This window comes from Convolutriloba macropyga, chromosome 3 (genome assembly GCF_964194025.1).
Source record: "Convolutriloba macropyga chromosome 3, txConMacr16.3, whole genome shotgun sequence".
In the NCBI taxonomy this organism is placed as follows: domain Eukaryota; kingdom Metazoa; phylum Xenacoelomorpha; order Acoela; family Convolutidae; genus Convolutriloba; species Convolutriloba macropyga.
In genome coordinates, this window is record NC_134470.1 from 2,187,116 (window position 1) to 2,202,292 (window position 15,177).

At 36.3% G+C, this 15,177-nt stretch overlaps 2 protein-coding genes across 3 annotated transcripts in view; one reads left to right on the plus strand and one right to left on the minus strand.

The window, feature by feature from the left end:
- The window catches only part of LOC142335868 (KICSTOR complex protein ITFG2-like), a 408,175-nt gene that overhangs the window by 265,724 nt on the left and 127,274 nt on the right, over positions 1–15,177 (minus strand). The gene's annotated exons all lie outside the window — the stretch shown is intronic.
- Positions 1–15,177, plus strand: part of LOC142335864 (uncharacterized) — a 103,255-nt gene that overhangs the window by 48,842 nt on the left and 39,236 nt on the right. Inside the window, exons 12-16 of the mRNA XM_075384194.1 lie at positions 1,387–1,822; positions 6,293–6,565; positions 9,471–9,947; positions 10,281–10,627; positions 11,050–11,240. Of these exons, the coding sequence (XP_075240309.1) occupies positions 1,387–1,822; positions 6,293–6,565; positions 9,471–9,947; positions 10,281–10,627; positions 11,050–11,240 (1,724 nt within the window). The remainder of the gene's footprint in view (positions 1–1,386; positions 1,823–6,292; positions 6,566–9,470; positions 9,948–10,280; positions 10,628–11,049; positions 11,241–15,177) is intronic.

Consider the following 15,177-nt stretch of genomic DNA (forward strand, 5'->3'; position numbering starts at 1 on the left):
TTTCGGATGAGTGACCAACTTAGCAGAAGATACCATAAAATGTTTTTGCGGAAAAATTTTTGTGAAGAATCTTAGAATGTAAGCTGGCCACTTTTCACTTAAATGAATTAAACAATTTTCTAATTTTCAGGTCTTTGTCTTTTATTAATTGCAATTATTGTAAACGTGTCTTTTTTATGCAAAATTTTCGCTTGACAATTTTAACTTTTCGAGTGACTTTTACGCCCTTGACTTTTTGCTTTTCGCGTGATCTAAAATTCCCTTTCAATCACAATTTCAAGCAGCTGAACTCAATTGGCTGCAATTTAATACTAGAAGTCAAATGAAAAGTGTGCCGAAACTGGTGTCATTTTTTACTTTAAATCTTAATAGTGGTATTTGTTAACTCTAATGTGGTTATTTGAAGCCCACTATAGAACTTCTTAGTCTCATTTAGGCTCCCCCTCCTCCCTCCCTCAAATTAATGATTCGGAAATTGCATTTATAATCTATTTTAGAGAATTTTACTTTTCGATTTTGTCATCTTTCTCTATCCTCGTTTCTCTTTACTTAAAAAGTTCTCTGTCAATTTTTAATTTTTTTTTGCAAACTACCTGTTTTAAGGGGTCTTTCACCAAGAGTTTTTTCTTGGAGTCAACTAAAAACAATTTATATCAGATGGTGTATCAGTTCCTGTCAGTTAGTTTTCTCTTGATACTTTTCCTGTTCTTGTTTCAAAATGATTAGCATAATTATGTAGAATGTGCATTAGTACAGTGAGTATGGTGACTTTTCGACTTCGAGTCTTTTCAGAATTCTTACGGCTATGTTTTTTTGTTGCGTCGTCTGACGCTCTTTCGTTTTACATTTGTTCACACGGCAGAGCTGAGAAAATATAAATTTTTCTGAATGAATTCTTCCTCTCGCTAATTGCATTTGCGCGCGTGATGTCATTTCTCACCCTCTTTAGCCAACGTTTCTAGCTCATTTGCGTGATTAGATTTTGATCATAAGTGACTTATCTCACTCAATAAAAAGACTTTTGCACTTTAAAACTATTAGTTTAAGGTCAGAGGAACTCATGTGTAACAAAGCTCCCTAATAAAAGGCTTCTGCGTAATGAATTTTAACAAGCTTTATTAATTTATCGGTGAATGTTTTTTAGCCTAGTTTTTTGAGCGCCGTCGATTTTTTTTCAATTTAGATCTGTATCTGTTTCTATCTCTATTATACGGCACGCAAGTCTATTCTTTCACAGCTATTCCGGCAATCTACCGGCTATGTTAAATATTGTACGCCCTAAAAGTATTAGAAGTGCTGGATTATATAAAGTATATAAAACAGTGAAATTATTTAATTGATTTAGTGTTGGCAGGTTTATAAATATGGGAATGTGTCTTTGTTTAGGTTTGAGTAAGCGTACAATTTCTTCGACGAGCACGCACAACGTGAACAGAAAACTCTTTTCAACGCACAGTCAGCAATCTCTGACGTCAGAACACGAATTATCATCCAGTCGAATAGCTGCCTCGTCGACTCTTGCAAGACGACCACAGTATTCCTCAGTTGGCAATGCGTTGGAGCACCAAGCGTCCAATGAAAATAATGCTGCAAATATTCAACCTTTCGGAGTTGGAGTTTTAACCCATGTTGACGAGGTCTCTTATGGCCGTGAAGCGGGCAACAACCCCATCAGAAGTAGCAGTAGACCGCTAGTGAGTTCAGCAGCTGCGAGTGATTCAAGTATGAACTCGATCAGCGAGAGGCCTAATGTGTCAACAAAAGTACAGAACAACATTGAGAACCTCAAAAACTCCATGTTGCAGCTGTCTTCTATTGCCAGGTTTGTAATGCAACCGATTGTGAATTTTGGGGTTCAAAACGCTAATGAGTCTAAATGACCAGCGAGGTGAAATGATAAACAGATTTATTTTAGCAGAGATGTTTTCTGAGACAACTTGAAAAAATCTGAGATACTGGAAACCGCGTTAATGGGTACCCTCTCCCCATCATAAATGGGTGCCAATTATTTGCAAACCGAAAGCTATATTAACATAAATGTTTAATTGCTCTCGAACGAACTTAGAAGCAATTATAAACGTATGTCGTTCTCGTTGGAAAATTTTTGCTTGACTGTTTTTACGCTTATGTTAGAACATTCTTTTGCTCGTTTGAGTGGTTTGACTGCTTGAGAGACTTGTGTTCGGATACCACGGATGCTAAATTCCACTTCGGCTCGATCTTTTTGCACCTACACAAATTCTAAATCGTGCCAAATATTTTTGGTCTTTTAATAAGGTTTACCCGCCTGGCGTTCGAGAGCACTTCGTTCGACGTTTGTCCCTTTGTGTTTACCTATGTTAAATGACCAAATGTTTTATTATTTTTTGCTGAGGGGAGTGAATAAGCTCGGAAAGTGTAACCTTATGAATGAATAACTTTAAATAAACTAAGGAAAGAAACACTGTATTTGGAGTCAGAACAATGTTCTTTGGTCAGCAAAAAATAATTAAAAAAACTTTGAAGTGTGTTTGTTAGCCGTTTTTAATTGCTCTTGAACGAAGTTCATAGCAATTATTGTAAACATGTGTGTCTTTTTATGCAAAATTTTCGCTTGACGGTTTTGACTTTTCGAGTGTTTTTTACGCCCTTGACTTTTTGCGTTTCGCGTTATCTAAATTCTCTCAATCACAATTTCAAGCAGCTGAAATCAATTGGCGGCAATTTAATACTAAAAGTCAAATGGAAAGTGCGCCGAAACTGGTGCCATTTTTCAATTTAAATTAATAGTGTTATATCTTAACCTCTATTGTGGTTATTTGAAGCCCGCTATTGAATTTCTTAGTTCCATTTAGCTTTAGCCCCCCCCCCCCCCGACTGAAGTAGGTTGCAATTGATTAGAGCTCCCAATAGTAGTTCCGAGAGCAATTCTTCCGACGTTTAGTCGGTTATGTTTTTAAGTCGAATAACTTAAAAACCATTGAATGAGCTTAAGGAGAAGAAACAAATAATTTTTATTGCAAATAATCTTTGCACATAATGTTCCGACCCCACTCAACTCCATTTTTGAAAATATTTTTATAGCTGCGAAGCTGTAAGCTGAGCGAAGCTATATTGCGGTGCTCTTGGTTTTTTTTTGTTTCGTCGTCTGACTCTCTTTTTTCGTTTTACATTTGTTCACACAGCAAAGCTGAAAGTCAAATTTTCTGAATGACTTCTTCCTCTCACTAACGGCACTTGCGCGCGTGACGTCATTTCTCACTCGCATTAGCAAAAGGTTTTAGGTTATTTGCGTGATTAGATTTTGATCATACGTGACTTACCTCACTCAATAAAATGACTTTTGCACTTTAAAACTTAAGTTCAATTTGAATTTGTTAAAGGTCAAAGGAACTCATATGTGCAGTAACGGTCCCTAATAAGAGGCTTCTGCGGAGTGAATTTTAGCAAGCTTCATTAATTTATCGCTGAATGTTTTTTTACCTAGTTTTTTTTGAGTGGCGTCGATTTCTTTTTTCAATTTAGATCTGTATCTGTTTCTAACTCTACTATATGTTATGCAGGTCTTTTCTTTCGCAGCTATTCCGGCAGTCTGCCGGCTATGTTAAAAATTTGTATTTTGTTCGAACATAATTGATGTATCCGTTTAACAAAATCGCTTAAAACTCGAAATACTAAAGAAATTAAATAATGCTTTATTAGAGGGCCAATGGTACCTGCCATTAACGAGAAACAAAGACAGGACAAACAAAGAATAAAAACAAAACAACAAATATTAAATACCCCCAAAACTCAATATATATCTATTTAAAAAAAACTAAACAAGAACATCAGATAGCATCAGGCAAAACTTGAACTAAACTAAGGAAGTGCATTTCAACAGATGAGATATGAGACACGTCTATATGACGGAAAAATAGACAAAAACAAAGCGCAACGTTGCATAAGTAATCAATTGAAAGCATAAAATTGTTTCTTTTATGAATCCTTAGGAAGCCGTTGAGACCTGTCATTATCCAGAATGTCACACCACTACAGAAGAACAAATACGGGCAAAAATTGTCGCCGACCATTGTCTTAACATGATAATAGCTGAAAAAAACACAGAAAAAGGGGTTTTAATTTTGTATTTTTGCATCATTTCGGTTAACTTCTATCCCACAGTCATACCAACATTTTTCTCGAAGTTAACCGCTCCACGTAGCTCTAAACTATTAGGATTAAAGCAATTTTTTTATTAATAGCCGCGAAGCGATAGCTGAGGCTTTTTATGGCCTTCTCTTGGTTTTATTTTTATTTCGTCAAGATTTTTGTTTCGATCATACGGCATCACAATCACTGCAAATCTGCTTTTTGTTCATTCTTTCATGCAATTTCAACTGAATTGCGTGCTTGGCGTCATTTTTCACTCTTAGTGGAACGAGGTTTTAGTCAATCGCGTCATTAGGTTTTGGTCACACGTGACTTACCTCACTCTCAAGAATGACTTCCTCGCTCTAAAATTGATTTTCTTTACTTTAATTCAAAGAGATAAGGTCAAGTGAGTGTATAACACTCTAATTGAAGTTCTTCAAGAGCAGATAATAGAAGCAGCAATAAGTTATATAGATTCTTAGTCAAAACTTTACATCTCGGCCCTTGATGAAAAGACTAATTTTTTTTGGTCTGTCTTTTTTTTAAATTTTTTATTGGGACTGCAGATCTACGAAGCTATCGCGGCTATTTTTTGGCAATCTGCCAGCTGTTTAAAATTTTTTATTTCTTCACTCTTTCTGCAGTAACTTTCAACAAAATGCTCTTCTCGGATATTAGCGAGGGGTGTAAAAGTTTTGAAAAGTTGAATAGTTTTTTTACGTCTATTTTATCTACCCATTTTCACATTAAGGCAATTGCTACGGACCTTTGAGCATCAACCGGATATTGAAGTACAGACATTAAGGGTTTTAATCGCCTAATTTCCACAAAAATCAGTTGAAAGTTTTCGCTTGATGGCTACCTAAAATTAGGTTTGCCTAATCGAGTTTTCGCCTATTACCCTACGCCCCTTTGTCTGATCTAAAATCTTATCCTTTTAAGCAAGTTGGAGCTGCAACTCAATTGTCCCAGTTTACCACTGAAAATAAATGGAAATTTACCCCATTTCGCTTTAAATTTTATAATTGTCTATAATAATCTGTCATTTGAAGCGCCTAAATGAACTTAACCCCCGCCATCTATCATTCAACTGAAGCAGACTGCAATAAAAGTTGAGAGCATTTTTTTCGATGTTGATCATTGCTTTCTAATTTTTTCACTTCATTGAATTGAAGTCTCGAAAGTTAAAGCAAACTTATGCATCATCAGCACACTGAATGACTTCATTTTCGCAATCAATTCTTGAGTGCTTACCGTGTTTATGCAAGTTGAGTAAATGTGACCCAAGGATCCCAGCCGTACTACTTTTTGAGCCTTAACTTATATGAATCCTAGAGGAAGTGATCTGATTTCGACCAATATTGATTTTTGAGTTACCATGAGAACCTATGGTGCTAGGACAGTAGATCAAAAGACAACAGATCGAAAGTGAAAATTGGGACAACAGAGCGAAAATTAAATAATTCAAGTTGAGTATTGGCCAATCATATTTAAGCGCTCATTTATTATACAGCTTATAACATGTTCTATTGTGCTGTTATGTTCAGTTGTGATAGATTCATATCAAGTCCCACGGGCCGCTAAGGCATGGTCATGGCTCGCGAGGCATGGCCATAGTGTGGTAATTATATTGCAGCTCGCAAGTAATGCTTAATTTGACCAATAATAATAGAGATTAATTTTCGATCTATTGTCCCAATTTTTCTGTTTTCGATTTGTTGTCCTTTCGATCTACTGTCTGGTCACCAGAACCTAAAGGTGCCGATTTAAGGTCACCCTAATTGATAGAATCAATGGATTGTGAAAGTTGAGGAAAACGAGCTGTGACATGATGTATCATTTCTCATGAATTCTGTGCTGTTCTGATGAATTGTGCGGCCCTAAATTCTGTTAAAAAATAGCCGGAGAACGAACCAAATTTAACTTAATGTGAAGTGAATTAGTTCACCTTTTTAGGTTAATGAACGCTAGTCCGATAGGTTACGTCTCTTGCGATTGGGTGAAAGATGACATCCACGATTAAGGCCTAAACAGAAAACTCCAATCGATTTTTTTCGGTCTTTAGAACTTTTTTCGACGGTTAAAAGCCTCAGGATGTCAAAAGAGTTGAAATTTTCCGTGATTTATAAATCTCCCGTATGTTATTTCGTTCATCGATGCTACAATGATAAAATTTTAGCAAAGAAAACATATCTGAAATAGCGGCAAGTGACAAACAAAGTGAAGATGGTCTGTCACTGAAAGCACCCGAGGAGACCTTCCTTCTGCCGCGCACCAGCAGTACCAGGAGCAGTTTCGAATCAGACAGAGGAGGATTGGCAGGAGGTGGCGGAAGAAGCATCTCAGCACTGCACAAAAGGGCTGCCAATCTGTTCGCCAAGACCAATCTCAACTTCACTACTCAGTCCACTCTGGCCGAAAGTGTCAGACCAAGTGTGCACGGATCAACAAGGTAACAACCAACTGGTTAATTGCATTACAGTGCACGGATCAACAAGGTAACCAACTGGTTAATTGCATTACAGACTAACGAAATTTGTAGCAATTATAACAGTTCGGTTGCTCTTTTTGGGCAATTTTTTTGCTAGCTCATTTTTTGTTTGACGTTTCCACCTTTCGAGTAACTTTGATGAGGCTTTACTTCCCGATTTTCTTGATCTATGTTGCGCTTATTCTGAATTGAAGCTGCTAACCTAATCCATGACAGTTGCTTCTAACAGTTAACACAAAAAAAAGTGCCAAATTTTTAAAAATTTTTCATAAGTCGTAGTAACGGCCTAAAATCAGCTGTAAAACAATTTGAGGCCCCTTAGTGAGTGACATTAAATCCCCTCTTCCGCTAAAGTAAGATGCCATAAAACCCGGCTGTTGTTTGAGAGCAATTCGAATGACTTTAGTCATATAGGTTTACACTGTTTACTCTGAATAAGTACAAGGTTTTAAATAGCTCTGAAAAAACGTCTGTAGCAATTATTTGGGTGCTGTTGGCTTATTAATTGCTCTCAAACGAAGTTTGTAGCAATTATATTAGCCCTGTTGGTCTTTTTTTAATTCGATTTTTCGCTTGACTGATTTTTCGTCTGACCCATTTGACTTTTTGTCCTGGACTGGAAAACGGGATAAACAGGTAGCGGCCAGCGGGCATCAAGTTTCCTTAGAGGCCATTAGCCGCGTTAGTAGTCCTTCAAGTGGTTAGTGTGCTGAAGCTACTGGGAAGGCCGTAGTTTAAGGTTAAAAGGTAATTTTTAGAAGTTTTTGATCAAAAAAAATATTGCAATTTTGTTTTTTGCTTGTCTTTTTTTCGAATTTGTTGTTGGACCAGTCTAAAACTCAGGCTGGTTATTGTTGATAAAGGTATTTTGCAAAATATAAGTACTTTGTCACCATTTTAAGAGCTATATGTTTTGGTACTCCAAATAAAAACACGCAATTTATACTAATTTTCTCAATTTTCAATTTTTTTTAGTATTGGTCATTTTTCGAGTTTTTTCGGCCCTAGGTGTCATGGAACTTCCTCCAGTGTTCGATTATAGGTAATTGCTTAGTTTTTAGTGGTAATGGTATGGTTTTCAACATTTTGACATCACGAATTCTAGCATTTTTTTGACAAAACTTGCAATTTCTTTCAGTTTTTGACTTTTTTCATTATTCCAGCCCCAGGGGACAGAAAATTTCCTTTAGCTTCTGATAGTAAGTTGCTGGAAAATTTTTATTGGTCATGGAAAAGTTTATCAAAATTCTGATATCACAAATTTTAGCATTTTTTTAATAAAACTTGCAATGTTTATTTTGAATTTTTTTGTCTATTTTTAGGTTTCTCCACCCTCACGATAGCTAATGAACCTCCTCTAAGGTTTGATAATAGCTTACTGCATAGTTTATAGATGTAATGGATTGTTTTTCATGATTTAAATATCACGAATTTAAGCAATTTTTCAAAATATTTGCAATTTTCAACTTAATTGTTTTTGTTGTTTGCTTTTTCTGTCACCAGGGGTCCAGGGACCTCCTCCAAGGTTTGATAATAAGCTGCTGCTTTCCAGCCTAAAGAGCTAATTAACCTCCTCTAGGGATTGATAATAGGTCATTGTATAGTTTCTAGATGAAATTGAGTGTTTTTCAAGATTTTAATTTCTCGATTTTGAGCAATTTTACAAAAAATTACAATTTTTTGAATATTTACAGTTTTTTTTAATATTTTTGATTTTTTTGGCATCAGGGACCTCCTCCAAGGTTTGATAATAAACTGCTGCATAGTTTCTAGAGTTAATGAAATGGTTATCAATATTGTAGCAATTTTTTTTCAAGGTTTCGGAAAAATATTATGATATGGATCTCTGTGAGCCAGTGAAACTAATTAAAGCTTGAAATAGCGGTACTGGATAGTCACTTGAGAACATGAAATCGTTCTGAAGATTTTATTATCACAATTTTAGCAAGATTTTATTAAAGTTTTAGAGTTGTTTTTAAAATTTTTGAGTATTGTTGTCCTTTGAGTTTAACGATCATTACTGGGCCAACGAAACTTTTTAAGCCTGGCAGATGTGTTTCATGAAAGCATTCCATAAACAACAAATGGTTTTTAACATTTTTTCCACTCCGAAATCTGGAAAATTTGTAAGTTTTGCCCTTTTCATTTTCTCAAAATTAATGATTTAATTACTAACAAGGCTAGAAGACTGGAAGTTGCAGAGTCGAATCTGATGGAAAATATTCCTAGTTCTTGGGTTTCAGTTGGTGTTTCTTTCCTTCTCTTTCTCGTTCACGTTCTATCTCTCTCTACTTAACTCTTTCGTTGATGCCGCACTTCAGCTGAAGTTATGTGGAGTGATGTCATCATCTATTACCCTCATTAACGCTGAATTATAGTAGAAATGTTAAATCCTTTATAACTTAACTTGCTTTTTTAGGAAATCATTGTTAATTGCTCTTAAACGAGGTTTGTAGCAATTATATTAATCATGTTGGTCTTGTTTGCGATTTTTCGCTTGACCAATTTTCGTCTGACCCATTTGACTTTTGGTCCTCCAAAACGGTATAAACATGTAGCGCCCAGTGGGCATTAAGTTCTCTTAGAGCCTTTCAGCTCTTAGAGCCTTTCAGCCCCCCAAGTAAGCGATTCACAAAAACTGTTCCGCAGACATACTCATGGTGTCAAGGGCGGTTCTTAGAGGCTGACCCCTAAGAACCGCCCTAACACCATAAGTTAATCTTTGCCATCCGTGGTTCCCTTCAGTGGTTCATGTATATAAGTTGAAACATTTCTTGAAAATTGTATATAAGTTGAAACATTCTTGAAAATTTCTGGAGCATTGAATATTGAATTGTTCTACAGTTCGTAAAACCTTCATGTTTAGTACCATATCAGAGGACCAATCAAGCATCGGATTTGGAGCAGGAGACAAAGGAGGCTCACGCGAGAATATAATCTCCTTGGTTGGCTCGTACAGTCAGAAGGTGCTACAGAGCGGCTCAATCATGGATCGTATCCAGCAAATGAAACAGGAGGTCATGTACGTCGTATCCATGGACAACTCTCTTGAACCAGACATCGATGGATCCAAGAAGAATGCTCTCCCGTCCACACCCAAATCCAACACTCCCCAGCATGCGCCTCCGCCCCCACCTACTCCCCAGCACAACCCAGTACCTGAGAAGCCGGCCATAACTTCGGCAACATACCAGGGGCGTTTCAGAAGACGCCCTGTGGACAGTTTGATAAGTGTCGAGATGAGCTCTGTTTATACATGTAACAATCCGTCCTGTCAAAAGATAATGTATGATGAGGACATAATGGCCCAATGGAACGATGACGACTCCACATTCAGTATCGAGTATGTCGCTTTTGAACTTTTGAAATGCTGAAAAATACGCCGATATTTTGTTCCATCTACCAAGGTACTGAGAATTTAAATTTAGATAGTGCAGATCTATAATAGTACAGATGCTTTTTGCCATCCCTGGTACGGTTGGGGTTTCTTCATTTTTTCCAGGCTTTTTAAATCAACTGATCATTGAAGGTGTTACGAATGGAATTTGTTTGAGTTAATTGAAATCTAAATAATGTTACCGTAATTTTCAGAATTTAAAATGAGAGTATTTTTTGAAGTATAGAGTGCGAAAGACAACATTCAAGATTTGCATTAAGGTAATAATTTTTTCAACAGCTGTCCGTGTGTAAAAGGCATGGGTGGATACAACTCTGCCAACTCGAAGGCTGAGAAGTGCGGCAAGTCGCAATTGCCCAAGTTGACAATTATGATCAAAGACCACAGGCCACAATTTGTCCACTGCATATGCACAAAGTGTATAAACATGCTGAGGAAACACTGTCCTGTCTACTTGCGCCGAAAATTGCAACAGGATAAGGTAAAGAATGCTCAGATTGTGAACCCGGAGCCTGCTTCTGTCTCGTTTGAAGTTGATCGGGGGACTTCGAGTGAAAATGAGCGCAAGGCTTCTGATCAATCTCCCTCGGGTGAAATGCCTAATGACTTGCTGCTTCATTCAACAGGTGAATGATTGGTTTTTCAACCCCCTCCCCCACACCCACTCTTTAATAAGGTTGAAAACAGGAACGTGCACGTTTTAATATACCGTGTCTTCCTTTATATATAGCCAGAATTGGATCTTTTCCGTTTGTGACCCCCCCCCCCCCAAAGCTTAGTGGGTGCATATTTACATAGTGCCAGATATTTTCATAAGTGATTTACCATGTAATGACGCGGACGTGCTTAAAGGGGGGCGGGCGGGGGGGTGCACAACGTACTGGGGGAACAAACGGAAGATATTGCAGAATTTTACATCTGAAAACTTTCGGCACTGCAGAGTTTCGAAATCTTGAAATTCTATATGCGCGTTTTAAGCAAGGTTACGGTACTATGCAGCCACGTGCTACAACTCGATCTTCGAATAAGTGTTGAGTTCTATTGGCAGCTTCCTCTGAATCCCAGTCAAGTCTCCACGACGCTAGCTGCTCAAACTACGATGAACACTCTCTGAACAGCACTTCAGGCAATAACAGAGTGGCTGCTGAGGAATCTTCAAGAGCTCTCGAAAATGATTCAGATGAAACCGAAATTTCCAGGACAGTTGAGGAACCAAAAACAGAACCTCCCATTATCCAGGTTCGCATACGGCTGGCTATTGACGTTGGCCGCAGCCATCTTTCCTTCTAGCAGTGAATCTCTAAAATACTTAATTGAGTGCATGAATCCTATCAATGATATTGATGATAATAGTTTGCCCTGTAGATATGAAAATCGGAGGCCGAGATGTTGAATCCCTTCAAGAGGATGTTAACGACCATTTGATTACATAGTCAACTGTTGTTATGACTGCAACGGATGAGTAACTTAAGCCACAGTATTGTTGATTACAGTAGGCACAAAGACTTAGTGCTCTGAGATGAGGACACTCTAAAAATCTGCAACATTGGCGAAACTCAGCTTTTTAATTGCTCTCGAACGATAAAGCAATTATTGTAGTCATGTGAGTCTTTTTTATAGCTGCGAAGCTGTAAGCTGAGCGAAGCTATATTGCGGTGCTCTTGGTTTTTTACAATTCAAAGAATTTGAATTGTATTGGGGCGCTGTCTTTTTTTTAATAGCCGCACAGCGATAGCTGGGGCTATTATTGGCCTTCTCTTGGTTTTTTTACGACTCGAAGAGGAGTATTGGTTTTCTCTCGGTTTTTTTACAGGAAGTAGATTTGTTCACGCGGCATTTTGACCTAAAAGCGAAAGTGAGAAAAGCTGTCTTGGTGAAAAGATTTTCGCTAAGAGAGAGAGAGGTTTTTTGATCATGCGCTGCGTTTAGTGAATGACTTTTTGACTTTGAAAAGTAGATTTTGACTGAATGGCACATATAGATAACTGTTTTTAGCCGTTTTTTCGACTAAGTGGCCCAATTTTTTTGCTTTTAATTTGGTTTCTTGTAGAAATAAAATTTATTCGATACTGTATTGAAATTTCAATCTCGGAAATTGATGCCACAGTGTTTTGCAGAGCCTGAAAATGCGTTTCAAATTGAAAATTGGCGCAAATTTCTTGATTTTTTAGTTAATTTTTGGATTTTTTTTCTTTTAATTTCTTCATTTTTGGATCTTTTAACCGTCTTTTTTGTCAAAAACCATTTAATATGGCCACTTCTCTTTGATAATTTATATATTCAATGCCTCTTTCTGCCTCGATGTAATTTTGTTTTATGAAATTGTACATATGCTAATCCGATTTTGGTAGTTTTTTCCGATTTTGGTCAGTTTTTTGTTTGTATTTCGGTTGTTATTGCTAGTTTTTTTGTAAAACATGTGGGACTTCAATTTCGTTTCAATGAAAATTGAATCAGTTTTTGGCGTTAAGTTTTTAAAAACCGATTAAAACTTTTTCGTAAATGCAGTCTGAACTTAAAAGTTCTTTGACCATTTTTTTGCAAAATGTTTCAATGTTTCGTATTTATGAATTCTGCTTTTTCCTATTTCTTGTTCTCTTCAGGAGGATAAATCTTTGTATCTGATGACTTGTTATTTTTTCTATGTCTTGAATGCTGAACAATGAAATGGTTTTTCTTGAATTTTTTAAATTGATTTTTAACTTTCAAAAATTAAGAATGTCTTTTTGTTACGGTGTTCATTATAATGTGCCCATATTCTTCACATTTTAGTTAGTATCATTCTAGCTTTGTCCTGGCACCTACTTTTTTTTTGGGTATATTGATTTTTTTCAGTTGTAAAAAATGAATGATTTCAGCTTTTTCTCAGATTTTCGTCATTTCTTTGGTTTGCAATAGATTTTATTTATTTTAAGGCAGTACTGAGAGTTTGATAGCCAGCCTTTTCCAAACTTTCCAATTATGACTATTTACTACGCTTGCTTCAGGCCTTGGTATTAATTTAAACGACTTTTTTGCCTTTAAATATTCTTCTGCTGCTTATGTCTTTTCTATGATCAATTTTATTTTTGATTTAGTATGAAATCATGTTTTCTAGCATATGTACAACTTAATCAGGTGTGTTTGTTGTTTTTTGTCTTAATTGCAGTGATTAGAAGTGTAATTATAGGTGTTTTCTGATTCTTAAATTTGAGCATTCTTTTTTGAAAAGATTCAACTTAGTTTCTAAGATTTATCTCCCGTTTGCTTTAGCGATCTTTTTCAGATTAGAATCATGAATTATTTGAGGGCAATTGATAACCTTGTCAGCTTTTTCAGACTATCAGGTTTTTGACCACCTTAATTATTTCGGATTTTTTAACGTTACCAAACGTTTTCAATATTAAATTCTGCTGCATTTTTGTTTCTCTTGATGCCAGTGGTTTAAGTTTCACCAATTTTTAGAGCAGACATGGAGAGGCAGTGAGTTAATGGTTTACTACAAAAAGCATTGGCTTCCGCTTCAATTACGGTTTTGTTACTGAAATTTTGACGCTTCGAGTTGCTTCCGGAATTCTTCCGGCTATGTTTTTTATTTCGTCGTCATGATTTTTGTTACGACCATATGACGTCACAGCCACTTTTTGTTCATTCGTTCATGCAATTTTAACTGAATTGCATGCGTGACGTCATTTTTCGCTCTTAGTGGAGCGAGTTTTTTTGTTCATTCGCGTGATTAAATTTTGGTCACACTTAACTTACCTCACTCTCAAAAATGACTTCCTCACTTTGAAATTGACTTTTATTTACTTTAATTCAAAGAGATAAGGTCAAATGGGTGTGTGTCACTAAATGAAGGTTATTTGAGATCAGCTAATAGAGGCAGCAATAACTTATACAGATTTTTAATCAAAATATAACAGATCAGCCTTCAATGAAAAGAAAAGTTTTTTTGGCCTGTCTTTTTTACTGTTTTTTTAGACTGCCAATCTACGAATCTATTGCGGCTATTTTCTGGCAATCTGCCAGCTATGTTTTTTAAGATCTGTTCTCACATTTTCAAGATTTTTTAAGTCAAAATTGAGTAGTGATTTTGGTCACGCCGAAACAGGAAATGGAGCTAAAAAGCGAGTGGTTTTGCGGCGTGAATTTTTTTCGCTCTAATTTTAAAGTAGAGTGAGAAAACGGTGTTTGAACAAAAATTCGGTTTCTCGGTAGTGGTTTTTTGTTCACATGCGGCAATTTCACTCTGATTTTTAATGTTTTTTTTCGATTTTTTGCATCGGATTTTTTTCTAACTGGTTTTCCCAATCCATTCACAGCTCATTCTAGGCCTAGTTTTTTTGTTTGAATTCAATTTTCATTTCTTGCTAGGGGTTTTTTGTTCACATGCAGTATTTTGATATTGATTTTGTTTTTTTCTTATTTTTTGTTCTGATTTTTTTAAATTGGTTTTCTAATTTCACTCATAGTCCATTCTACGTCTAGTTTTTCCGTTTAGTCAATGAAAATTCTTTGAATTGTACGTCAGGACTGGTCCTGCTATGTTTTTTTGTTTCGTCGTCTGACGCTCTTTTTTCGTTTTACATTTGTTCACACAGCAAAGCTGAAAAAGTCAAGTTTTCTGAATGACTTCTTCCTGTCACTAACGGCATTGGCGCGCGTGACGTCATTTCTCACTCGCTTTAGCAAAAGTTTTTAGGTTATTTGCGTGATTAGATTTTGATCATGCGTGACTTACCTCACTCAATAAAATGATAAAATGACTTTTGCACTTTAAAACTTAAGTTGCCAAAAAAGGCAGTTTAATTTTTTGAATTTGTTTAAGGTCAAAGGAACTCATTTGTGCAGTAAAGGTCCCTAATAAGAGGCTTCTGCGGAATGAATTTATAAAAGCTTTATTAATTTATTGCTGAATGTTTTTTACCTAGTTTCTTTGAGCGGCGTCGATTTTTTTTTCAATTTAGATCTGTATCTGTTTCTATCTCTATTATATGGCTCGCAGGTCTATTCTTTCACAGCTATTCCGGCAATCTGTCGGCTATGTTATGAAACATTTTGGCTTGACGGTTTTTATGCTGCAATGTTTTTCGTGATCTAAATTGCTCTCATTCAGAATTTAGGCCTGTGGCTGAATTCTTTGTAGTTTACTGCTGAATGTCCAATGAAAAGGGCGCCGAAAAAGTTTTAGCTTTAA